The sequence below is a fragment of the Hyperolius riggenbachi genome, chromosome 7 (genome assembly GCF_040937935.1).
Source record: "Hyperolius riggenbachi isolate aHypRig1 chromosome 7, aHypRig1.pri, whole genome shotgun sequence".
Taxonomy (NCBI): domain Eukaryota; kingdom Metazoa; phylum Chordata; class Amphibia; order Anura; family Hyperoliidae; genus Hyperolius; species Hyperolius riggenbachi.
This window is the reverse complement of record NC_090652.1, coordinates 294,700,295-294,728,117: the sequence shown is the minus strand read 5'-3', so window position 1 is coordinate 294,728,117 and position 27,823 is coordinate 294,700,295. Positions and strand designations below refer to the sequence as shown.

Here is a 27,823-nt window from a genome sequence, read left to right as displayed (position 1 = left end):
GACATTTAGTTTACTACACCTGTATGTTTACCATATCAGAGTTTACTATGACGAGATTATACTGTACTTGCGGAAGGAGATCTGGTGAGGTCATTACAGGAAAATCAGAAAACATTTTCCTCAACACAGGCTCTGCGGTTAGTGAGTTCCCCTCTCCATCCTGTATCCGGAGTTTGGCTGGAGGGCCCAGCGATTTCTAGTGACACTCTTGGCAGGTCCTTTGATTTACTATACTGCAAAAATCAAACATTTCTGCAACTTACTTACACAATGCTTTTGTTGACTACATTTGATAAACAGAAAGATGAAGCAGCGCTGAGGCTGGGAGGGCCGGTCTATTCCTGGGTAAGACAGGGGGGATCATGGAGAAATGAGCTGCATTCTGACATCAATAGACAGGTGCACGGAGCGTGCCTGACTCCAGAGACCTGCCGGACCAGCGAGCGCATCTTACGAGCGAAACGCCAGGTGCTCGGCTGTAAATACCAGCTGATTATCCCCAGAAGAAAAGAGGGAATTGGGAGGGGGGGTTAATCATCAGGTCCTTTGAAGCAGCTAATTACTGTTTGATGTAGCAGAGTTCTGTGAAATTACACCCATCTCTAATGCAAGCCACATACCTGGCCCAGGCAGGACACTGGAGGCCCTAAACGGTCATGATGATAGGTGGAGACACAGGAAGCGCGGCCAGCTTGTCAGCCAGGGGATAGAAGATCGCTGGGGATCATTAAATAAATGATGAGAAAAGGCAGCTAAACGGAATTCAATCAAGCCCTTAAGGGGGTCATAAACTAATAGATGGCTACTAGATTCCACCATTAGATAGATCCCTCTCAGATCAATCTGAGCTGAATGATGATCGAACCCTTCCACACACTGTACACAGATTTCAAGTGGCTGGATAGTGTACTGGTTAAAGAAAATCTGTAGGAACCCCCCTCCTCGGGGGATACTTACCTGGTGGAGGGAAGCTTTGGATCCTAATTAGGCTTCCCCGATCCTCCTCACCCTCCGGGATCCAGCACTGGCAGCCCCTGAACACCGGTCAGGTAAATATTTACTTACTGCGATCCAGTGCAGGTGCAGTAGCACACGGAGCAGGATCGCGGTAGGTAAATATTGCCATCACTACAGTGTTCTCCCCAGGCTCTTTTAGCCGTGTGCTCCACCTGGCTAGTTTTGGTGACCACCCGGCTGTTATCAACTCACCTCCTCTTATGCTGTGAGCAGAGTTGTGCACAGAAACACCAACCTTGCATTCTCTCATCTTGCCCCACCCGGCTACTTTTTCATGCCACCCGGTTGGAAATAATTTCCAGGGAGAACACTGTGCTACTGCGTCTGCACTTCATCCAACATCCCTGTCTGCTGTATTTTCGGGGTAGACATCGCTGGTTTCCTGAGGCATAGGACGATGGTGGGAGCCTTATTAGGAGGCTTCCCCCTCCCGAGGTAAGTATCCCTGGGGGGTTGTTTCTTACAGAGTCTCTTTAAAGAGACTCTGTAACAAAAAAGTTCCCCTGGGGGTACTCACCTCGGGAGGAGGAAGCCTCAGGGTCCCAATGAGGCTTCCCCTCCCCTGTAGCTGCAGGCAGTCCAGCGCTGGCTCCCCCGAAGTCTCCGGCAATCCTCCCTCGACAAGCCTGACAAGCGCTGATTTACCTTCCCTGGCTCCAGCGGGGGCGCTATTGTGGCTCTCAGCACGGAGATAGGCAGAAATAGCCGATCTCCGGTCCGCTCTACTACGCAGGAGCAGGAGACTTGCGCCTGCACAGTAGAGCGGCCTGACAGCGACCGGCTATTTCCACCTATCTCGGAGTGGAGAGCAGATACTGCCCCTGCGCTGGAGGCGGGAAGGTAAATATTTACATCCCGCTGTTCGGAGGGGCACAGCGAGACCGCCATGGGACACAGGAGGAGGGGGATGCCTCGATAGGATCCGGAGGCTTCCCCCACCTGAGATGAGTACCCCCCAGGGGAACTTTTTCTCATTACAGGTTTTCTTTAAGGGCTCTGCCTCTGACACAGAAGACCAGGGTTTGAATCTCAGCTCTTCTTATTCATTAAACCGGCACCTTGGGCAAGACTCCCTAAGGCCCCGTTCACATCTAAAATCGCAAAACGCTAGCGATTACCTCTAGCGTTTTGCGGGAGTGATTTTTCCGCAAAATCACTGAACACTGTAGCGTTTTGGGAGCGTGCGCGATTAGTGGTTCTATACATGATAATCGCGATCGCTCAGGAATCGCTGGCAAAATGCTGCGTGTAACGCGTTTGCGGTTAATGCTAACACCACTATAGGATTAAATGGCTAGCCTTTTTAAAAAACCGCTAGCGGTTTGCGGTGAGCGGGAGTCGCGTGATTCCCGCTCAAGTGTGAATGAGCCCTAAGGCCTCTTTTCCACGGACAGTTGATAAGCAGTGAAATGTCTCTCACAACTGCTTGTTGCTGCCTGGCAACTACTTGCTGCTGCCTGATAACTGCTCATTGCTGCCTGGTAACTGCTTGCTGAGCACACAGTTTAACTGTCTGTGGAAAAGAGGCCTAACACTGCTACTGCTTTAAAGAAAACCTGAACTGAAAATTAAAAGTCAAAATAAGCATACACAAGTCATACTTACCCTCCATGTAGTCTACTCCTCAGTGTCTTTCTCCTGTCCCGCGTCCTATTTGTTCACTGTTATCAAAGGAATTTTCCGTCCTCCATTTTGAAAATGGCCATTACCCATAACAGATTTCTGGTCAGCACACAGTTAAACTGTAACATCACCCACTTGAGCCATAGGGAAACATGGACATTACCTGGTACATCAGTTTTCCTCTCAGCTATAACTGACAGCAACTGATATTTTATTGACAGCAACTGATATTTTATTGACAGCAACTGATATATTTCAGATCTGACAAAATATTGTCAGAACTGGAAGGGATTTTTGTCAGAAGAAAATGGTGAGCTTCTGAGAGGAACTGATGGCAAGGTAACTATGTAATGTTCGTTTGAAGTTACCTCATGTGTTTATTTTAAAATATTTTTACTCAGTACAGGTTCTCTTTAAGAGAAACTCCGACCAAGAATTGAACATTATCCCAATCAGTAGCTGATACCCCTTTTTACATGAGAAATCTATTCCTTTTCACAAACAGACCATCAGGGGGCGCTGTATGGCTGATATTGTGGTGAAACCCCTCCCACAAAGAAATTCTGAGTAGAATTCTCTTGGCCGATTCCTGTCTGTGAACCCTGTTGCATTGTGGGAAATGGCTGTTTACAGGTGTTTCCAACTGCCAAAACAGCAAGCAGCAGCTACATCACTTGCCAGCAGTAAAAATGTCACCATGTGATAAATGTCAGAATATAAATCAAGGATTTAAAACATTTTACAATAGGCAAACACTGACTTAATCATTTATACATAATTATTGTAAAAATGAAGCACTTTTTTATTACATTATTTTCACTGGAGTTCCTCTTTAACTTAATTCAGTTTAGCTGCCTTTTTGCTATTAGCTCACAACTCACAACTTGGCAGCCTCCGTAGAAGCGCACCTGCGCGAAACGGCGTAAGGCTCTCATCCCCCAGCACCCACCGCACAGCTTTACCAGCAAACCGGTATGTTACTTCTCAATATGCATACATTTGAATCCACAATGTTGCACCATGTGTTATGAATAAACAAGCAGTTTACAACAGTGCCGGCATTTCTCATCTTTTTCTCTGCCTGCATAGCTCACAACTCAGCAGACAGCCTGGAGCTTAAATAACACTGGCTCATTACTTGCCGAGAAGGGAGAATTAGGCTGTTCTCTATAAACACGCACAGGGTGGGTTTCTCTGCGTTTTCCATCTCTCCTGTGAAAGAGTTAATGTCTGCTTTATATACCCAGCATGCTTCAATTTATACAGAGCAGTCTAATGAATGCTTTGTTCAGGGTAAATTCATTGCCCCGGATCTACCAGAACACTAAGTGGGAAATCTTTCTGTGAAACATATCTAGAGATGGAAGAATTCCACCACTGCAGATCTGTGGAAAGTTTTCAACAGAAACTAACTTTTACCACTTTGCACACAGGCTGAAGATGATAAAAGCATCAGAATGATGATCACTGCTTCACAGCCGACAGGTCCAGACTCTTCACCCTGAACTACAAGTCCCAGCATGCCCTGCCAGCCTCCCACTTCAACAACAGCTGCAAAATCAGCACGTTATGCGGTAAGGTAAATAGATGAGCGCTTGTATACACGCATAGGGCCCTGTGTAATATCCTGAAAGTATTTCTGGTATGCAGGGCAGACGATGTGTCACTCAGCTCTCCAGGTACTCGCAGTGCTGTGCTCAATACACCTTAGGGCCTTCCAGCAGGTGTGAAGAGCTCTGTACACCCCTTTCTCTCTGACCTGAGGTCTATCTGTAATGAGGCAGGAGGATCAGAGCAGCCTCTGTATAGCTACGGGCCTGTTCTACTGATGTATAACTGCAAAAAAAAGTGAGCCATGGATCCACATAAAAGTCACAGCAACCAAAAAGACGGGAAATGTGGCTGCCTGTGGTTAATGGACTGACTAACCAGCAAGCTCATGGTGACCCAGAACTCATTGGAGTGTGTAAGGGACTACAATGGTCCTAAAAGCCCCGTTACTAAAATGTTAAGAAAAACAAAAGTTTGCTTTCTTAAAACAGAAAGAATTTGCGATAATTCAGGTTAGAGTGAGCATGAGATGTCTCCCAGAGCACCACTGCTGAATATATGCAAATTAACCATTGTACCCTTAGAAGCTAAACACACCTCCAGAACCGCTGGAATGCAATGATGTGTCAGCTTGTTAATTTGTACAGAGCCATAATAATCCAACATGCATACAGACTGTTTCAGATTGTTTGATCCTCATCAGTGCATGGCATGGATTAATTTGGCTCTATGGAGTAGGGCTTGTAACACCGAGAGGGACAGACTAACCAGCAAGCTCATGGTGACCCAGAACTCATTGGACTTAATGGACTGTTAATGGACTGTTTGGGTGCTCCATATGCGGTAATGCAAAATATCAGCTGTTGGGCACCAAAAGCAGAAATGTGGGCACCTGATAAATTGCGGGCACTAGGCCCATCTAACCGAAACTTTTAGGGTTAGGCGTCAGGAAGGGGGGTTTTAGGGTTAGGCGTCAGGAGGGGGGAGGTTAGGGTTAGGTGTCAGGAAGGAGGGGTTTTAGGGTTAGGCGTCTGGAGGGGGGAGGTTAGGGTTAGGTGTCAGGAAGGAGGGGTTTCAGGGTTAGGCGTCAGGAGGGGGGAGGTTAGGGTTAGGTGTCAGGAAGGAGGGGTTTTAGGGTTAGGTGTCAGGAAGGGGGGTCTTAGGGTTAAGCGCCAGGAAGGGGTGTCTTAGGGTTAGGTGTCAGGAAGGGGGGTCTTAGGGTTAGGTGTCAGGAAGGGGGGCCTTAGGGTTAGGCGCCAGGAAGGGGTGTCTTAGGGTTAGGTGTCAGGAAGGGGAGTCTTAGGGTTAGGTGTCAGGAAGGAGGGTTTTTTTGGGTTAGGCATCAGGAAGGGGGGTTTAAGGGTTAGGTGTCGGGAAGGGGGGTTTTAGGGTTAGGCATCAGGAAGGAGGGTTTTAGGTTTCGGCATCAGGAAGGAGGGTTTTAGGGTTAGGCGTCAGGAAGGGAGTCTTAGTGCTAGTTGTCGGGAAGGGGGGGCTTAAGGTTAGACTTTAGGAAGGGGTTCTTAGGGTTAGGCATCAGTATCCAAGTGTCAATCAAGTACAACATATAACAAGATGGTGCACTGTCTCCATTACTTTCTGGATAGAGTTGAACTTTCTCCGTTAGATAGTCACAAGGATTGTGCATGGCTACAAGTTCAAAAGTGGAGCTACCATCAGCTACCTTCTTCATATAGACAACATCGTGCTTGGTTCTAACAGCAAGCAAGACATTGCTTTGCGGATCCAAGTAACATGGATTGAAAATGAGGGCATAGAGATGTCATTCAGACTGGGAAAGGTTCTACAGGGTATGTGTGGACTGTGCTGACACATGCCCACCCAGTTGGAAAATGCTTTTACATGGACAGGAGTGTGGCCACAGGATATGCTTAGAAGGACCCACAGAACGGTTGGCACCAGGAGAATCTGTGAAGCCTCTGGACTATCCAGGATTTTCCCTTTACTGATGCAAATATCTATTTTTTTATATTTTTTTTTTAATTCAAGTTCACCTTCTTGTAAAATAAGGTTTTAGCAGCTCGTAAATATCTTGTCTTGACATTTTTATCATGTAGCTAAAAGCAAGAGTACAGTAACTCAGTTTCAGGGGTGTGTGGGTGGGGTTATTGCTGTTCATATTGCATCATCCTCACTATTCAGAGTACAAGAGGGTGGAGCACAGACAATCTCTCTGAGAAGACTGCAGCCTATAGCACATGGAGTCTATGGCACAGGAAGTGACCAGGTATCTCACACTTAGTTAACCATGAAGGTTACAGAGAAATAAAAACAAGCTCTGCACCCGATTATCTTCACTTATCAAGAGAAAACACTAGTGTGAGGAATGAGGCTTTAAATTAGGGGCAAATAAATAAAGGATACAAGCCACTTGAGTCTTGTTGTACCTTGCACTTACCATGACCTTTGAAGCACACCTGACCCCAGGCAAAACTACCTAAGGTAAGCACATACTGGATCCACATACCTTTGTGTGTTGTCCTCAATCACCCCCCTTAAAGGATATGGGGCTTCCTCCAGTAATCACCCCTTGAAAAATGTTACTTTTGACAGGAAGAGGCAGGCTTGCTGTGCTGTTCCCTCCTATCAATCTCCCATTTCCTCCTCTTCCCCGCCTCCTGCATTCATTCTCAAGAGCTGCTCCAATATTATGGAAATCCCTATCTCCCCCATTAGGGCAGCCCCCTCCTTCAACATCTCCCAGAAGGCCCGCAAAATGCACCCCCCCCCCCCCGCCTCACTGGTGCTGAACTCTGGTCCCCTACCTTCGGAGTCCCTACCTCTCTTTCTATATTGTAAGCCTTTGGCAGGGTCCTCCTCCTTGTGTCTCCTACCTAATCACACACCTCCATTACTGTACACCCATGCTATGAATCCAAGTGAACTCTTGAGTGAACTAGACTTACCTAATCTCCATGCTCCATCCAGTGACTGACTAAGCATTACCTGGTACTCATACTGTGCTGTGTGATCTGGTTTTCTTGTATTCCTGTATTGTCTTATTGCTGTATGTCACCCCTAAATATTGTCCATAACCTTAACCAATGACCAGCGCTGCGTAATATGTTGGCGCTTTATAAATACACTTAATAAATAATAAATTGTCTCAGGTACTTTAAGGATGAGAAACTCCATTGTTTCTTGGAGCTTCCGTCACAGTGGGAGAAATTAAAGACCATGTCAGCCTCTCTTACCATTTACATTCATTTATTAAATTTAATATGCATTAAATTAATCTTATCTCATCCTCAAAAGTCACTTTTTCTCCTCTTCTCATCAGCTTGGAGTTTTTCTAGTGTGAAGTCCTAGCATAGCTGAATCAAGAGTGATTCCACATTTTCAGTCCACATTTGTCCACTGATCATGAAGTCCACTTTCTCTAGTCTGGTACTAAAAAGGAGGACCTGTCACCTCCAGTGCTGGCCAGAAACAGATTGAGGTGAAATGGTGCTCTTGGCCTTCAAGTAGCTTTGGTTCCCCCCGATGGCTACCTGTTTTTTTAAGGTAAGGTGTGGTGAGGGGAGGTGAGGACATCGGTTTAGAGGAATTGGTTGCTTCCAGGCTCCTGGACCTTACCAAGCCCTCGATATCTCCTCAGGTTGGCTTTTGTGTTATCCAGCCTCGTTGTTGGCCGCCATTAAAAGACCAATATCACCAAACAGCCCCCTTTGTGAGTGGAAGGAATATAATTCTCTCCAAGAGAACCTCATGAAGGTTTCTGAGCCCGTTGGGTTACCGTAGTTCTCATTTACCCATTATTTACACACGCTGACCCATTCAGTGATGCGGCATTCCTCGCACACCACGTAGCAGCACCAGTGGAACTTGCAGTTGCAGCGCTCACTGCGCGTCTGTCGCAGGATGTTGTGCCCGCGGCCGCAGCAGAGGCTCTCGCAGTTGTCCATCCCGGGGCTGGTTTTGTTGCATATCCGCCCCTGAGTTCCCGCGGAGTCCAGGTGGAGCTCTTGTTCACAGAAGTCAGGCGACTTCTCGAAATAGACCAAGTCATGGATGCTGGCCCGCCGGCGGTATGGGGCCTGAGTGTGGTCCAGCTGCCCCAACTGCCCGTTGTTCCTGTTGTGGGGCCTTATGAGGGTGGCTATGGTGAATCTGTCCTTTAAGACTGAGCCGATCATGCGGAAATCGGGGGTGACTTGCCAACACGTCTTGAGCTGGCAGCTCCCCGAAGTACCGTGGCATTTACATTTCCGCTTCATGTTGTCCAACACAACCTGAGGAAGGAAGAGGAGAAGAATGTGTTAAAAAATAAGGAAATTTAAAGGGAATCTGAAGTGAAAATAAACTTATGATATGAATTGTGTATGTAGTATAGCGAAGAAACAGAACATTAGCACAGATATGAGTCTCATATTTTTTCCAGGACAGGAAGAGTTAAGAATCTTCACTTGTTATCTATGCAAAAGAGCTTAAGTGAGCTCAGAGAGCAGTGCTATTTTTTGAACCTTTTATACATCAAAGACACAATGAAAGGCGACTTCAGGTAAGATTTTACTGCAAAGAAGGTCGAAGGATGAAGAGTCATTAGTTCTGCTCTTTTTCATAGTTTAAAAAGCAGAGTGTAGTTTGCAAACTGCAGATATTAGAGAATGGTGCAATGGTATTAGGGAACAGTGCAATCAGGGGCGTAGCAATAGCCATAACAGCAATAGCATCTGCTCTGGGGCCCTGGAGCAGAGGGGGGCCAGGTGGTACTCAATGTATTCACTATTAACTTTCTTGTGATCCTCCACCCTTTATCAGTGCCCATAAACAATATGCAGCACTGGCGTAACAATAGGTAATGCGACCCCTGCCGCCGCGGGGGGGGGGGGGGGGGGCGGTCAGGGACTTTTGTGGGGCAGGAGGGGTCGTAGCATAAGAGGAGAGCGTGGCCGCAAATCGATGGGGAGGGGGGACATTCCCCCCCCTCACCTCGGGCTCTCCTCTCAGCGCTTTCCCTCCTGCAATCATTGGTGGCGGCGAACAGCAGCAGCAGGCTGAGCACATACCTTCTTCTCGCCGGAGGTCTTCCGATCTCTAAGAGCTACATGTTACTTCCTGTTTACACAGGAAGTTACATGAAGCACTTAGAGATCGGAAGACCACCGGCGAGATGGGAGGTATGTGCTCAGCCTGCCGCCGCTATTCGCCGCCACCAATGATTGCAGGAGGGAAAGCGCTGAGAGGAGAGCCCGAGGTGAGGGGGGGGGGGGAATGTCCCCCCTCCCCACCGATCTGCGGCCACGCTCTCCTCTTATGCTACAACCTCTCCTGCCCCACAAATGTCCCTGAGCGGGCCCTAGGGAGGTGGGGGGGGGGGGGGGGGGGCAGGGATTTCTAGGTACGCCCCTGATATGCAGTGTGGATTGCATGAGAATGTAAATTGCCAATTCACTCATATCCATAGGGCAGGAGTATGTAGCATAGCTAAAGAGCGCCTACATCTGAAGGCCCCATGAAAGTTTTGCTATGGGGCCCCATAATCTCTAGCTACACCACTGGGTGCAGTGTTATATAAAAAAAAAGCTGTATAAATGAAAATAAAAATATCTTTGCTGCTAATGTTCTATTAATTACCCGTACTACACAACCAATTCATTATACATATGTTTTTTTTGCCCTCTTCAGTGTAACTGTAGTGAAAATAACAGAATGAATGAAATTGCTTATTTTTTTTTTTTTATTTTTTTTTACAATATTAATTTATAAATGATTTAGTCAGTGTTTGCTCATTGTAAAATCTTTCCTCTCCCTGATTTACATTCTGACATTTTATCACAGGTGACAACATCTTTAGTCCTGTCAGGTGCAGGAGTTCCAAAGCCAGTGCAAATAATACCTGGTCTCCCAGGCTGGGAGGATCATAATTCCACACATCTAAACAGCCTAGGCTAAGCATCACTGGCGGGAGGGGGGGGGGGGGGGCTACATACCAATATACAGCAATTGATAGAAATAGGAAGTATTTCTGATGCTGTAACCAGAAAAAATAGCATAAAAGTGGGTATCCTGAATACTTTACTGTATTGTACTATATGTCACTACACGGCTTCTTTAGAAACATACGTTTTACATCCGTAAGTCATAATTACAGTTAGTTCATTGCCATTGCCGATATATGAGTTCGACTACAATCCAGGTTGGATTTATACTTTTTGTGCCCCCAGGCCAAGTATGTTGTGGCTCCCCTTCCATGTGCAGCCCCCTCTTCCATGCGTAACATCCATGTACAGCAGCCCCTCCCATTCCATGTGCAGCCCCCTCTTCCATGTGTATTATCCATGTACTGCAACCCCTCCCACTCCATGTGCAGCCCCCTCTTCCAGGTGTATCCTCCATGTACAGCAGCACCCCTCCCATTCCATGTGCAGCCCCCTCTTCCATGTGTAACATCCATGTACAGCAGCCCCCTCCCATTCCATGTGCAGCCCCCTCTTCCACCTCTTCCATGTATAACATCCATGTACAGCAGCCCCCTTCCATTCCATGTGCAGCCCCCTCTTCCATGTGTATCATCCATGGGCTGCAGCCCCTCTCCCATTCCATGTGCAGCCCCCTCTTCCATGTGTATCATCCATGTATAGCAGCCCCTCCCATTCCACGTGCAGCCCCCTCTTCCATGTGCATCATCCATGTACTGCAGCCCCCTCCCATTCCATGTACAGCCCCCTCTCCCATGTGTAACATCCATGTACAGCAGCCCCTCCCATTCCATGTGCAGCCCCCTCTTCCATGTATAACATCCATGTACAGCAGCCCACTCCCATTCCATGTGCAGCCCCCTCTTCCATGTGCATCATCCATGTACAGCAGCCCCTCCCATTCCATGTACAGCCCCCTCCCCCATGTGTAACATCCATGTACAGCAGCACCCCTCCCATTCCATGTGCAGCCCCCTCTTCCATGTGCAACATCCATGTACAGCAGTACTCCTCCCATTCCATGTGCAGCCCCCTCTTCCATGTGTATCATCCATGTACTGTAACCCCTCTCTTTCATTCCATGTAGCCCCCTCCTTCATTTGTAGCAGCCCCTGTTTCATTTTCAGGTGCCACCTCGGGCTGCAGCCACCCAAGGCACGTGCCTTTGTGGCCTTTCCAAAAATCTGGCCCTGACTGCAATGTATCTGAACTCAATACCAAACTGAGTGTCGTCCTTGCCACTTCCCCCTCTATTCCTTTACAATTCAGGTGCCCAGGTCCCTAAAGCGAGAAAGTTATATGGTGGTCTATGGGTAGCTGAGCTGCGTCAGACATCCCTCCCTATGCCCCCCCCCCCCACCACCCTTGTGCATGTGCCACAAATTCCAGAAGACAAACCCCTAAAAAGACTGCTATGAGAAGTCAGCAGAAGTTGGGTCGGTCTTCAGCAACAACACAGAAGTCTATAGGTTTCGCAGTCTCCTTCCCAATAATAGGTTATTGGCTTCTGGGATTATGTGGGATTTCTCCTCCGAGAAGTCAGAGTGAACTTGAAAGTGGATGAGGTGTGTTGACGCGGCCGCGCACTTTCGCTTATTGAACTATTCTTCCCGGGAGCGAAGGGGTAAGGAAAAACATTTTTTTGCAACAACTGTCAATATAAGTCCTGGCAAATAAAGGGAAGGCTTAAAGATTTATGGAAACAAGCCTGGAGCAAATTGGTATGAAAGCCAAAGCTCCTCTGACAAGTTGTTTTCTAACAAGACTTACGCGCCCCGCAGGTGAAGCTGGGGGGTCACAGCGAGGTCGGGGAGGAGAAGGGGGAAAGGTCAGAGGGGAGTTATGCAGCCAGTTGGGTAACTTTAGGGTTGGAATGCATTTTGGGAGCCTGGCATCTCTCCCGTTATTGATCGTAAGCAACGATCACCAATTTATCGATCGCAGCATGAAACAACAAATTAAGGACACCTGAAGTGAGAGGGATATGGCGGCTGACATATTTAGAATACCAGTTGCCTGGCAGTCCTACTGATCTCTTTGGCTGCAGTAGTGTCTGAATCACACACTTGAAGCAACTGCAGCTAATCCAGTCAGACTCCAGTCAGAAACATCTGATCTGCATGCTTGTTCAGGGGCTATGACTAAATGAAGAGGCATGGGATCATCAGAACAGCCAGGCAATGTGCATTGTTTAAAAGGAAATATATATGTCAGCCTCCATATCCCTCTGTTTAGGTGTGCTTTAAAAAGTGTCAAGAGAATTTGTGGTAAACGCATTAGGCCCCGTCCACACCTAAGTGGTAATCGCGCGATTCCTGCTAACCGCAAACCGCTATTCTAGCCTATGGCAGTGTTCTCACTGCCATGATCGCGGGCTTTTGCGATTATCGCTAATCGCAAGTGCGTTACCTGCATCGGTTTGCCGCGATTCTGGAGCAATCGAATTAGCATGTATAGATCGCAATCGCTCCCAAAACACTAATTTGTGTGATTTTTCCGCATTTATAGCGGAAAAATCACACCCGCAAAACGCTAGCGGTAATTGCTAATGTTTTGCGATTTCTAGTTTGAACGAGCCCTAACTATAAAAACTGATTGTCCACTCAGAATCATCATAAAGTCAATGTAGACACATCAAATAATTGTTGCCAGAAATGATCCTAAAGGTGGCCACACACACCATACAATCTTTTAAATATCTGTTCAATTTAGAGCCCAATCTACACGATACGATTCTTTATACGATTCGATTACGATTCTATTTACGATCTGATTAAATCCAACATGTCCGATCGGGATTCGATTCGATTCAATTCGATTTGCTATTGCAAAACAATGGCAAATCGAATCGAATCGAATCCCGATCGGACATGTCGGATTTAATCAGATCGTAAATAGAATCGTAATCGAATCGTATAAAGAATCGTATCGTGTAGATGGGGCTTAAGAATTGCAGTAAATTTTTCTGACTGATTGTAACATTTCAAAAATATGACCAATGTACCACACACCTATGTTCAATTTGCCCCCAATTATGATAAAAATGATTGGAAACTCCGAGAAAATTGCTAGGGTGTGTATATTAATAAATTGACAATCTAACACACACCATACAATCTTTAGAAAGATTGAAGAAAAATATCTGGCATTCCGGATCAATAAAAATCGAAGAAAACGGGAAATCCGATCCTATTTTTCAGTCGAATGAAAACAAAAAGCTTTCTATTGTTTCGGGAGATCCGATCGGTTTTATCGAATTGCCGTAAAATCGGATTGTTTTATTGTATCGTGTGTGGCCACCTTTAGTGATAGTTCTTGGTGACAGTTTAGAAACGATAGCTGTACAGGCATGCTGCTTGACTTCCAGCTAAGCAAAGTAATGTTATATGGAGAGGGGAGGGGGAGGAACAGATGATTTGCTGTATAATAGAGGCTGGGTGTAACGATCGGTGTAACACAGAGAGGGTCTGATTACCGGTGATCTGCAGTATCACCGAGAATACAGATATATACCCGATTATTGATGATCTGCAGTATCACCGATAATCAGATATATCTCTAACCTCTGGACACCTGGGTAATAAGAGTGTTTGGTGTAACAGTAATACTTTGAGGACTGCACCTGAGGAGCAGGTGCACAGCAGTAAGGAGTACTGCACAGTAACACGTTCCTTCCGCAAGCCTGAGACTCTCCCGAGGGAGGGGTCAGGCTGGGAGTAGGAAGGACAGAGTGTGAGTGACACCAAGGAAGGGTGTCACCCACAGGTCTGTGAGCTATCTCTAGACTGAGGAGATAGCTCTCGAGGTCTGGCAAGCCGGGTCGGCAACAGACAGACAGATCAGAGACAGGAGACACATGCGGAGTCCTAAGACAAGCAGAGTTTGGCAACAGAGTATCAGATATAGCGAAGTACCTAATCAGAGATCAGAAGAGTTGTCAGGAAAGCAGAAGGTCATAACAAATAATCAACAATGCCTAGTCTTGGGTGTGAGCTCCTTGATCATCAACACCCTGGAACTGGTCTGAGTACAACTAGATGGTAAAGCTAATTCCTAGTCTGAGGTGTGAGGTCCCTGGTCATCAACACCCAGGAACTGGTCTAAATAATAACACAGATAATATACAGTTTTCCCTAGACTGAGGTGTGAGGTCCTTGATCATCAACATCCAGGAACTGGTCTAGATAATAACACAGATAATATACAGTTTTCCCTAGACTGAGGTGTGAGGCCCTTGATCATCAACACCCAGGAACTGGTCTAGATAATAACACAGATAATATCACAGATACTGACAAGGTCTGAATGCTACCACGTAGTGATCGCAACGCTAGACACCAGAGAAATGAAACCTGATAGAATTGTCAGCTGATCGGCTAGATCAGCTGACACCCTTCTGACTGTCATAAAGGCTCTGCCTCTCCACGCGCGTGCGTGCGTCCTTCTGAACCTGTGTGGACTATCAGTCCCAGCCACACCAGACGTGTTGTAATGTATCTGCTGGTTTAAACGCGGGGCCAGCCACACCGCTGTCAGAGCATGCGGCGGTTTTCCCGCGTTCAGCCATACTGCTAGTGGTAGGCCCATGCGTGCAAACCGCCACGTCAGACGCGGAATCCGCCGCCTTGTTCACTGGGCATGCGGCGGTTTCTCCGCGCTCCGTCAGGCTAGTGGATGCAGGCCCATGCGCGCAAGCTGCCATGTTGGACGCGGAATTAGCCGCCTTACTCTGAGTACTCGCGGCGGCTCTTCCACGTTTTCTTACACTGGGCAACAGTGATGCATGCTGCCCAATCGCCACAGGTGAGGTCAATGACATCAGGGACATTTGTGCTTTCCCCACTTCCTAGGCTTCTAATGTGGTGCATGGGGGTACATTAGCTGTGATCAGGGACAGTGGCGTAGTTGCAGAGCAATGGATCCCGGTACAAATTGCACACGCCCCCAGCACTGTGGGGTTGATTCACAAAGCTTACTTATGGAACGTTTCATGTTTCACCTTAAAGAAGGGGGCAGAACTACAAATCATGGGGCCCTCCAGCCAAACTTTGATGCCCCCCCCCCAATGCTTACACCGGGTCCCTTGCCTACCCCTGGTGACCGCCTAACACCTATTGGCGGTCACAAGGTGGCTTCCCTGAACCACCTAATGGCGATTGGCGTCAAGTCCTGGGGGAGTGTTCTGCAGGGGATTGCGCGCTTATGCTCCGCTCCATCATAAGCCTCCTAGATAGCAGACTGTTAGATTTACACTGTACAGCGCTGCGATCTACAGCAGCGCTGTACTGCGGACAGCCGTGTCACTTGGCTATCCCCTGGCGAGGCTCCGAAAGCGATCCCCTCTCTTAGGGTAATGTCTATGAGAGAAGATCGCCCTGATTGGCTGTTAGGAAAAGGGAGGGGGGAAGCATAAATAAATAAATTAAAACATATTTTGATTTAAAAAAACAAACAAATCTAATAAATCTATATATATAAAACCGAATGTATGTGTGTATGTATGTGTGTATGTGCCGCGATCACTCGAAAACGGCTTGACCGATTTGAACAAAACTTGGTATATAGATCCCTTACTACCTGGGATGATATGTTCTGGGGGTCTCGCGTCCCCCCTGCACACCTGGGCGGAGCTATAAGCAGCAAATCAGATTTCACTCATTCATGTCAATGAAAAAATGTAAAAGGCTGCCATTCTCACAGTAATCAAGCCAGAGTCCCCACACTTGGCACAGGTGGTCACTTGGTGACCGAGGTTACAAATCCAGGAAAAGTGGGCGGAGCATAAAACAGCCAATCAACTTTCAGTCATTCATTTTTAATGGGAAAATGTAAACTGCAGCCATTCTTAGACTGTTGATCGCAGGGTTTTCAAACTTGGCACACTTGGTCACTGGGTGAATGAGATTAAGATTCAGGAAAGTGGGTGGAGCCTGCAACAGGCAATTAAAATTCACCTATTGATTTTTAAGGGGAATATTTAAACTGCTGCCATTCTTACACTGTTAATGGCAGAGGCTTCAAACTTGCTACAGTCTTGTAATGAACAGCGGAGATGCCGCCGCGCGGTCTAGTGACAGGGCGGCTATCTCCGCGTTCAGACCGGCGGTTTCCGCGCAGCAACACATGTCTGGCTTGTCTGGACCTTCTAGTGCACAAATATGGAGAGCTACGCGTGCGCGCGCCAGGCGACAGGACATTTATACCAGCAGAATGGGAATCAGCTCATCAGGCCGATTAGCTGATCCCAGCTGGACTCTGGATTGGCTGAGTGGCTCGGGCGAAGCTGCACAGCACTGCAAGTATATATAGATCTTGCTTGTCAGTTGCTGGTTGTCTGCCGTTGCGAATACTTACGTGTGAGCACTCAGACCTGAGTCAGATCATACAGTGTGTTAGAACCAGCAGGATCTGGGAATTCACACTTAGCCAGATTACGCTGTCATTATTCTGTGTTATACTTTAGACCAGTTCCAGGGTGTTGAGACCAAGGACCTCACACCCAAGCTTAGGATCACTGTGTCATTGCTGTGTTATACTTTAGACCAGTTCCAGGGTGTTGAGACCAAGGACCTCACACCCAAGCTTAGGATTACTGTGTCATTGCTGTGTTATACTTTAGACCAGTTCCAGGGTGTTGAGACCAAGGACCTCACACCCAAGCTTAGGATTACTGTGTCATTGCTGTGTTATACTTTAGACCAGTTCCAGGGTGTTGAGACCAAGGACCTCACACCCAAGCTTAGGATTACTGTGTCATTGCTGTGTTATACTTTAGACCAGTTCCAGGGTGTTGAGACCAAGGACCTCACACCCAAGCATAGGATACTGTGTTATTTATCAGACTAGTTCCTGGGTGTCGAGACCTAGGACCTCACACCTCAGACTAGGATTGTACTTGTCAATATCTGTTATGACCTCTGGCTTTCCTGACCTCTCTCTTGCTTTCTGATTCGGTACCTCTGCCGATCTGTCTACCAGTTGCCAAACCTTGCCTGTACCCGGTTTCCGAATCAGTCTTCTGTCTCTGTACCTCATATGCGCGTGTGTTGCCGACCTGGCCTGTCTGACCCTTCTGGCTGTCACTCATTCCTCGAGTGATCAGTCTATCTGTATTATCTTTGACACTATTCCACCAAGTGTCTGTTAGCTGCAAGGGCCTTCTGTTCTCCAGAGAGTCCCTCTTGCAGTGCAGTCTGATTCCTATACCATCAGGGAGTCTTTGGCTGCAGTACAGTCTGATTCCTCAACCATCAGGGAATCCTTGGCTGCAGTACAGTCTGATTCCTACACTATCAGGGAATGCCTGGCTGCTTCACTATCTCCATCTCCTCCTCTTAAAGAGATAGTCTCTGCACAGCCAGGAGGCCACCTACTCCTCAGGTGTCCACTGGCTGCAGTAGTGTCTTTATCTCCCGCCCCACGGGAGATAGCCTTTTACTGTTACACCAATACACTTACACTTTTTTAGGTGTCCAGAGGTTAGTCATACTTGTATTATTGGTGATTCTGCAGATCATCAATAATCAGGTATACATCTGTATTCTTGGTTATACTGCAGATCAGCAATAATCAGATTCTCTCTGTGTGCTGACACCAATCGTTACAAGTCTGTCATTGGGTGACTGGGGTCCAAATTCACCACATCACTTGCCGTGATTGGCTGGTTGTTGTATACTGGGTACCACATACAGTACAGCACTAGTACCTGTACCTGTTTATACAGTATAGCACCAGTACATACAGTACAGTATACAAATGTCCAACAGTCAAGAGGGGTAGTCTTATACGGCGAGTATATGCCAAAATTTATATTTTAACTGGAAAAGTTGGGGGTCGTCTTATACACCAGAAAATATGGTTCTTAACAGTAGTAAAAAATGTATATATATCAACAGAGCAGTAGCAAGCAACACTTTGGCCAGGGATTGCAGTACAGTCGCAATACTTATGTTTAAGGATTCCCGGCACGACCAACCAATTTCATCCGTTTTGGCCAGAAATCAATAGGGCATCGTTTGCAGTATCAGTTTTTAGCAGATTCAATCATAGTGACCTAATCTGACAGATATCGACGGGTAACATCAAAAAGTGTGTAGCCACCTTTACTGTCGACATCGATTTTTGATACACTGTAGTGGACTGACCGCTCCGGAGCCAATCTGTCTGAGACAAGTTCACATACAGTATGTAGTCTGAACAAAGGCTTTAGGGGTGTAACTGCAAATCATCTGCACACCCCAGCAAAACTTTGAATGTTCACAGCCTTCCCTTGGCTCCCCATTGGTGACCCTCACAGCCTTCCCTTGGCTCCCCATTGGTGACCCTCACAGCCTTCCCTTGGCTCCCCATTGGTGACCCTCACAGCCTTCCCTTGGCTCCCCATTGGTGACCCTCACAGCCTTCCCTTGGCTCCCCATTGGTGACCCTCACAGCCTTCCCTTGGCTCCCCATTGGTGACCCTCACAGCCTTCCCTTGGCTCCCCATTGGTGACCCTCACAGCCTTCCCTTGGCTCCCCATTGGTGACCCTCACAGCCTTCCCTTGGCTCCCCATTGGTGACCCTCACAGCCTGGGGGCCCATCTCACAGGGGTCATGAAACAAGTGTGGCCATCCGGATCTTCACCCCCATAACATGTGTAGCCTCAAGAACACCTGATCTGGAGAATCGGTGGGAGGGAAGGTTAGCAGTTGACATACACACACCTACACCTCTTTGGGCACCCTTGCAGTTGCATATGCTGCTTTTCTGCAGTTACGCTTCTGGCTCTGATTTTTATTTTCTTCTCCTTTTCGGGACAGTTGTATTATGAGGTTTTCATTCCATCTATATTTCCTAGCATACTTTGAGGCTTTTGAACAAAGCAGATGTTTGCCATCTGAGTGAACAGGAGGTCCGCATGACAACAGATAAACCGCCAGGAGACTGATTCTCCCAAAGAGAGAATAATAAACGTGGGCCTCCTATTTGTGGGCTCCGGCTTTTCGGCACGCACAAACACCCACTTCCTGCAGAGCCGCCCTCCAAACAATGGCTGAACCGCGTCCTCCGTTTGTTTACAAAACAATGGACACACTTGTCATGTGATTGACACTGTTTAGAAGATCAAAGGGCATCAGCTAATGTTTTCCAAACTGTTTTTCTTGTCGTCAAGAGGGGGCCATTGTCATGCCGTGGTGTACCAGGAAGTCATTTGTCAGCCATCGTCTATGCATTCAGAATGCACAGCGATCTTGTATTAATGTTATCTTAGAGCACAACTCGGGCACAGCTTGAGCAGGCAGAGCAGCAGGGATTGTTCTCCTTTTACGTACCGGCGCCTACATACCTTTATTAGTTATTGTCATACAAATCAGTTTTTCTAACTCCCGACACCGCCAAACTCCTTGTTCTTGCTCTGGACATCTCCCATCTGGACTACTGCAATGCTATCCTTTCTGAACTTCTTAAGACTAAACCCGCTGCTGCCCCCGTTCTTCTTCGTCCCCCACCAAGGCCCCCTGAAGCTACGTCACGACTATGTAGAGCACATGCACAAAACGCTTCTGGCCATGCACGTCCTACATAGTGCATATGCGCAGAGCGTTACCGGCAATGCACATCCTTGATCGCGCACCTGTGGCCAGGAGCTCTCTGTGCATGTGCACTACGTAGTCATGATGACTACGTAGTGAGCATGCACAAAGTGCTCCATGGGCACGTGATAAAGGATGCACGTCATCGGGTCGTGCCTGCAGACTGCTCACCAACCGACTCACCGGCTGACCCACAAGTAGCTTCGGGGGGCCTTTAGACGCAGGGCTGTGGAGTTGGTTCAAAAATCATACGACTCCTCAGTTTATGAAACCTCCATCTCCAGGTACCCAAAATTGCTCCGACTCCTCGACTCCAACTCCTTAATCTAAATTTTACAAAGGCTCCTCAGTTTATTGAAACTACCGACTCCAGGTACCCAAAATTTCTCCGACTTCGAATCCTCAATTCTGACTCCACAGCCCTGTTTAGATGATAACGGAGGGGGGCAAAGAAAAACAGGGGTAGCAGTGGGCATGAGGACAGCTTGCTACACGTGCTGTTTTTAAATTAATTAATAGCTAAGGTATCCTTTAAAGCAGACCCGAACACTTGCACAGCACACAATGAAAAGTCTTTATACCACATATTTCTGAAGAATTTAAAATTTACATCAAATTTTCTAATTAGCTCTTGACAGGAGCTGTGAATAGATTACAGGTGAACTCTGCTGTAGATCAGACAGGAAGTTGCATCAGGTGTTCCAGCAAATGTTTTTTTTTTGTCCATGCATGGGTTAATGGGTTCCCTTTCATTTTCTCCTTATCAGTGTTCTGCATTGAGCCACTGTGAACTCTCCAGACTGGGGAAATTGTTGTTTGATCTCTGACTGTGGGATAAAGGCTGATTGATATCAGAGAGCTTCTGTGTACAAGTTCAACTGATAGAAAGATGAACATTTCTAGTTGCTAGGGTAACGCATGCTATGCAAATTACCTAGGTACATAGTCTGTATAATTAACAGTAACATGCTGTGCAAAGGAGCTGCTGTGCAGGGAGTGCATGGAAGCTTTACAGATAGTAAATTTCAACCTTTGTTGTGCAAGATGGCTGCTTCCAGTACTAGCAGAGCCGGATCATCCACAAGGAAACCATAGGTAGCTGCCTAGGGCCTGGACAGAGTCTAGGGGCTTGGTGGAAGCTAGCCCCCAGCAATTCTTGCTAAAAAAGCCAGGTGACCATCAGCGCTGGGCAAAAAGTGCTATCTTGCCCAGGGCTCCATTTCATCTTAAAGGACACCCGAGGTGAAAATAAACTAATGAAATAAACAATTGCATCTAAAGTACTTTTGAACATAAAATAAAACTGTGGAATATCTTAAGAAGTCATTTTTAGGAGACGGAAGTCTCCTAAAAATGACTTAAATCTACTTTTTAAGTTTTAACTGTTTTATTAATTTTGCTCAATGACCCGTTCATTTAAGTATGCCAGATTTATGACATTATTTTGGGGTTAAAGACTTTTTTTTTTACTGGAATGTATGTTTTTCTGCATTTTTTGTACTGTTTATGATTCTGCTTTTTGCAATTTTTCAGTTACAATTCTTCTTTTGTTTGATAACGTTTCTATACGAGTTTCCAGCATGCAAAGTTATGTAAAGTTAATTTACATAATGTAACTAATTGATGCAATTTTTCACGTAACAACTGCAATTTCCATTGACTTACAGTATATACTCGCATATAAGCCGACCCGTGTATAAGCCGAGGTACCCACTTTTCCTTTAGAAACCAGGAAACGTGATTGACTCGTATATAAGCCCCCTCCCCAATATAGACCCCATCCACAGTAGCCAGATGTGTCCCCAGTACAAGTCAGCCCCCCTCCCCACAGCCAGATGTGCCCCAGGATCATACATCTGTGTCTGAAGAAGCCACTAGATGGCATCATAGAGACACAGCGATTGCCACATAGGAAGAATCCCCAATCATTGCTCTGCACATCAGGTTGTAGGGGATGAAGGGCACGGACACAGCAGGGAGGCAGCTGGTAAGAGCAGGATCACTAGTGCACGATCCTTATGCTCCTCTGCCAGTAGCAAACTTGCTCCACCATCAGTTTTGTTCCACTGACTCGCATATAAGCCGAGGGGGATAACTTTTTAGCACATTTTTTATGCTGAAAAATTAGGCTTATACGCGAGTCTATACAGTACAACATATACGAGAATTCCATGTCCATTTCCCCAAAAAAGCATACATGTAGGAGTTTTTTTGGTACTTATCCGTTAGCCGGGCGCATCCTCTAGGTGGCGACAAAACTCCACCAGAGTTACATCTTTCCCTACTATCCATGTCGGCCTGGAGGGGGAATAGTAATTAGCGCCACCTGCCGGATGCGCCCGGCTAACGGATAAGTACCGTTTTTTTTTTCTCTGCAGAGAAATCTTACAACTGAAATACGATGCTATTGACTTGCATTAGATGTGTGGGGAATGCATATTTACACAAACGTAAATCGCACATGAATTCTGTTATGTGCAAAAGGTGCCTAATGCTTTGAAGATGTGCTTTAACCCAGGATTGATTTTATCCCAATCAGTACCCCATTCCCCGAGAAATCTTTAATAAATCTCAAATATCTCAAATATTTTACCCAGGGCCGGCTCTAAACTTTTTGCTGCTTGAGGCAAACTTGTGAGGGTGCATATCCCCCCCCCCCCCAATTGGAATGATCGCACCGCACCTGACAGTTTGCACCACACGTTATAGCTGCAGGGAGCCCCCCCCCCCCCCAAAAAAAATACCCTCAGTATAGGTAGGTAGCTAGGTATAGGTGCCCCAGTATTGGTAGCTAGATACAGTTGCCCCCAGTATAGGTTGGCCAGGCACTCTCTTAACTTCCTGTTTCTGCCTGGTGCTGCCCCTAGACTTCCGCCGCCTGAGGAAGTCGCCTCACTTGGCATCATGAACGGACCGGGCCTGATTTTACTTATCTCAAATATATGATCAGGGGTGTCAGTGTGGCTCATATTGTGGTGAAACCCCTCCCACAGTGTGATGTCAGAGCCATGGTCATGACAGTTTGCTGTCTGTGAACCTTGTTGCATTGTGGAAAATGGCATCTGTTTCCGACTGCCATGCAACCAGTATCTCCCTCTGTGCCTAAATAACCTTTCAGCCTATCACATTGTTAGCGGGTGTTTTTATAGATAATGGCAGATGGTGCTTTCTGTTTTTTTTTCCTTTTCTGTAGTAAAGCAGTAAAGATGATGACCTGCAGGCTCATGGAGGATCAAACAACATGAGCCAATTACAGTGTAAATATCAATCATTTCTTAGTGTTCTATTTTTTAACATCTCACTTAGCAGTGACTTGATTTATATCCCCCCCTTCTCCCCCCTTCTACTATATTTCGGTAAAGTTCTTCTTTAAGGCATGACAGTTTATATAAACTTTGTCCCTGCAGAAAGCTTGTCAGCATGAATAATTTCCCTTTGAATCCGCAAGAGCCCCGGCCCCCGTGGGTGTCGTTTCCCGCAGGTGGTTGCTGATCCGTGATTTACAACAGTAGCTTGTACAGGTGGTTTAGATAATTACAGATGACGATCATTAACTTCAAACACCAGAGAAGAGAGCAACAAAGCAACGGCAATACTTCTGACACAGAGAAGATCAGAGGCTTCCCAAAAACACCTTCCCCACCCTACAGGAGCGCAGCCACGATGCCGAGATGAGAGGGGGGACTGCAGCTGAGCATTAGAAGGGTCACAATCAGATAAAACACCAACATCATTTATCCTCAGACACAACACGCTGGAGGTGCTGCAATCGCGCAGCTGCAGGGTCTGCAGAGAAAGCCCACCGTCCCCAAGCCTACTCCAGCATCGCATTCTGCTTCAACTGGAACGCTGGTCATCGGAGGTGACTGCAATGCAGTGTCACATGCTCTGCTGAAATGGGACGGTACTTTTTCCCAGTGCAATTCTATCACAAGGCGGCAGCCTCTTTAGTACTGGCAGGCGATCTCTGCGGAATGTTTGTTTCTGAGAATTCTGAGACCATTACAGAATATACCAGGTCTCCCAGAATATTCTGGGGTTGCGAATGCAGCATATCTAATCAGCCTAGACTAAGCATCACAGGTAGGGCAGCAATACAATAATACAACAGAGTCACAGTTATCCAGAACTCAACTCACCAGCAGTCTTAACCAAGCAGCACAAATCACCGGAAGTACTCACAGGCTGTTTGTGAATTCTGCTCTGCCTAAAGGCTGGATTCCATAGCTCCTCCACAGTTAATATAGTTACAATTACTGTATTGTAAAGTGACACTGAAGTGAAAAAAAAACGTATGGTGTAATGATCTGTATGTGTAGTACGGATATTTAATAGAACATTCATACCAAAGAAAAGTCTCATACTTTAATTTTTAGATATATAGCTTTTTTGGTACTGATCCGTTAACCGGGCGCATCCGGCAGGTGGCGCTAATTACTATTCCCCCTCCAGGCCGACATGGATAGTAGGGAAAGATGTAACTCTGGTGGAGTTTTGTCGCCACCTGCCGGATGCGCCCGGCTAACGGATAAGTACCGCTTTTTTTTTTTTAATAACATTGCATAATTCTGTTATATTTGCAATTGCAAAACAACATTCTGTATATTAAACTATGAAACAGAGCAGAGCTGATGACCCTTTCATCTTCCCTGCAGTAAAAATCTTATCTAAATCTGTCACTGACTGTTTCTTTGATGTATAAGTGCTCCAGAAAACAGCCACCCAAGTTGGGTCCTCCGAGAGCTCAGAGAGGCTCTTTTGCACAGATGACATCTGAAGTTTCTTAACTCTTCCTGTACTGGGAACTATACGAGACTCATAGCTTTGCTGCTAATGGTTTATTTCTTAGCTGTACTACACATACAAATCATTATCTCATACGTTTATTTTCCCTTCAGATTCCCTTTACATTATGCAGAGTTCATGGTATGTACTATATATAGAGTGATGTATAGTACTGTATTAGCTAGGCCTATTTTTTTTAACATTGAGTCTCAAGCAACCAGAAAGCACACAATTTGGCATCAGTGCCGGATAACCAACATAGGAAGTGTTTCTGATGCCCCAATAATTTACTGCATTCTACTGTACTGTATGCCACTGCAGTGCCTCTTAACTACTAGCTGACCGCTCCACGCCGATTGGCATAAACGTGGCAGTAGCCCCAGGAATACTCCACGCCGATTGGCATAAATGCGGCAGTAGCCCCAGGAATGCTCCACGCCGATTGGCATAAACGCGGCAGTAGCCCCAGGAATGCTCCACGCCTATTGGCATAAACGCGGCAGTAGCCCCAGGAATGCTCCACGCCGATTGGCATAAACGCGGCAGTAGCCCCAGGAATGCTCCACGCCAATTGGCATAAACGCGGCAGTAGCCCCAGGAATGCTCCACGCCTATTGGCATAAACGCGGCAGTAGCCCCAGGAATGCTCCACGCCGATTGGCATAAACGCGGCAGTAGCCCCAGGAATGCTCCACGCCGATTGGCATAAACGCGGCGGTAGCCCCAGGAATGCTCCACGCCGATTGGCATAAACGCGGCAGTAGCCCCAGGAATGCTCCACGCCGACTGGCATAAACACGGCAGTAGCCCCAGGAATGCTCCACGCCGATTGGCATAAACGCGGCAGTAGACCCAGGAATGCTCCACGCCGATTGGCATAAACGCGGCGGTAGCCCCAGGAATGCTCCATGCCGATTGGCGTGAATGCCTTTCTATGGGGCTAGCAGGAGATCGCGCGTGCCAATGCGCGCATCTCCGCTTGCCGCTTGGAGACTGTTAGACGGCAAAACATCTAATTAGGCTGTACAGCTCTGCGATCTAAGGCAGCGCTGGGTACTGGGGACAGCCGTGTGACTCGGCTGTCCCTCTGGGGGACACAGGAGCGATCCACTGTGATAGGCTGAAGCCTATCACAGCCAATCGCTGTGATAGGCTGACTCTGGGATGGAGAGAGGGGAGAAAACAAACAAACAAAAAAAATGTAATAAAACATAATAAATATTTATAAAAAATAAATAAACAACCCTGGGGGCGATCTGACCCCTTCAACAGAAAGCAGTGTTGGTGGGGAGAAAAGGGGGGGGGATCACTTGTGTGCTGAGTTATGCAGCCCTGCAGCGAGCCCTTAAAGCTCTAGGGGCCTAATTAGGGAAAAATGGGCTGGTCTGTAGGGTGGTTTAACACCGCAGTCCTCAGGTGGTTAAAGAGAGTCTGAACTTAAACCAATAAAATTACCTGTTTTTATTTCTCAGTTCTCTTCAGTAGTATGAACAAAGATGATTTGCCACATTCCGGTGGCAGAATGATGTAATTAACCCCAACGAAATCCTCGGGGCAAAATCATTGGTTATTTCCTGGAAAAGGCAGCGCTGAGCGCAGTAGCTCTTTCTTTCACTGAGCGGGGTGGGAAGAGGCGGAGATCCGCCGAGATTGACTTTACTGGAGGCAGAGCTACTGCGCAAAGCTCTGCCTCCACCAGGCAGAAAAATCTACAACTTGGAGAGTCATAGAATTTTGTCCCACGATTTTGGGGGTTAAATACATTGTTCTGCCGCGGGGATGCGGCAAATCATCTTTGGTCATACTACTGAAGAGCACTGGGGAATAAAAACAGGTAATTGGCTTCAGACTCTCTTTAAGGCCTGATTCACACTATAGTGCAGATGCAGCACATGTGTAAATGGTGCGGTAAGTGCATCCGCTCAGGATGTGAGTGGATATGCTTCTGCCGTCTACACTGGCTGCATTGCCACTCGTGCAGTCACCCACCAGCCAGTACTTGTCGCCCGTGCCATCCCTTCTCATCGTCGGTCGCCTGGTAACCAGGAAGCATGGGGCTTCCTATTGGTTGAAAAAAAAAACCTCATATGGATCCTACCTTGCAACAGGGACAATTCTCATTGGTCCACATGAACCGATTAACATTTTATCTGTTGCAGGAGTTTCCCATTGTTATTTTAGCAAACCAACAGGAAGCCCTATACTCGCTGGTCACCAGGATGAGCGGGGGCGGGGCGATCCAGGACAGCGGCACTGAATCTCTACAAGGCAGGTAGTGTTTTTCGTGGGGCTGGATGCCTATTCCCATAGGCTTGCATTGCTTCCGATTCGAGCTTGCGGTCGGCGTTTCGCGTTGCGGACGCAGAAAAATGCAGTAGGTCAGAATTTTGCATTTGCAGTCCGGCGGGTGCATTGTGCATTCGTGTGCACAGTGTAAATGCATCCTATTGATAAAATAGGATGCATTTACTGTCTGATTTTATGTAACTGCGTTCCGTTAAAGTTTACCAGAGATAAATAATAATAAAAGATTTATACATAAATCTGGATGCTGCTGCAGTCGCTGGAGAGATACGTAGAGAGCGCACTTCCTCTTGCGCAGACTGGCCCCGACTGGCCGAAGTAACGGGACCCGATACTGGAGCTGCAGGCGGGGAGGAAGTTTGTGCGGGGAGGGGGCAGATTAGGGTTAGGAGCCAGGTAGGAAGTTTGTGCGGAGGGGGGTTGTTAGGATTAGGTGTCAGGTAGGGTGTCTGTTTGGGGGGGAGGGTATGTTTAGGGTTGTGAAGGGGGGAGGTTAGGTGTCAGGTAGGAAGCAGGAAGTTTGGGGGGTTATGGTTAGGCGTCAGGTAGGAAGGGTGTCTATGTGCGGTGGGGTGGTTACGGTTAAAGAGGAACTTCAGCCTAAACAAACATACTGTCATTAAGTTACATTAGTTATGTTAATTAAAATAGATAGGTAATATAATATCTTACCCAACTTGTTTTAAAAGAACAGGCAAATGGTTGTGATTCCATGGGGGCAACCATCTTTTTGGTTGAAAGGGGGTGACAGGGAGCACAAGACACAGTTCCAACTGTCCTGTGTCCTGATTACTCTTCCCAGCGCAGTGTTCTCCCCAGGCTCTTTTAGCCGGGTGCTCCACCCGGCTAGATTTGGTGACCACCCGGCTGTCATCGGCTCACCTCCTATGCTGTAAGCAGAGTTGCCCTGCATTTTCATCTCAACCCACCCGGCTACTTTTTCATGCCACCCGGCTACTATTTCATGCCACCCGGCTGGAAAAAAATTCTGGGGAGAACACTGCAGCTGCTAGGCAACGAGAACAAC

General features: G+C 47.0%; 1 protein-coding gene across 4 annotated transcripts in view; it reads right to left on the bottom strand.

Annotated features, from left to right (window-relative positions):
- Positions 1-7,402: 7,402 nt before the first annotated feature.
- The window catches only part of WNT10A (Wnt family member 10A), an 85,503-nt gene continuing 65,082 nt past the window's right edge, over positions 7,403-27,823 (bottom strand). For all 4 annotated transcript variants that reach the window (XM_068245982.1, XM_068245983.1, XM_068245984.1 and 1 more), the window contains exon 4: positions 7,403-8,444. In XM_068245982.1, coding sequence (XP_068102083.1) covers positions 7,968-8,444 — 477 coding nt within the window. In that variant the 3' untranslated portion in view covers positions 7,403-7,967. The remainder of the gene's footprint in view (positions 8,445-27,823) is intronic.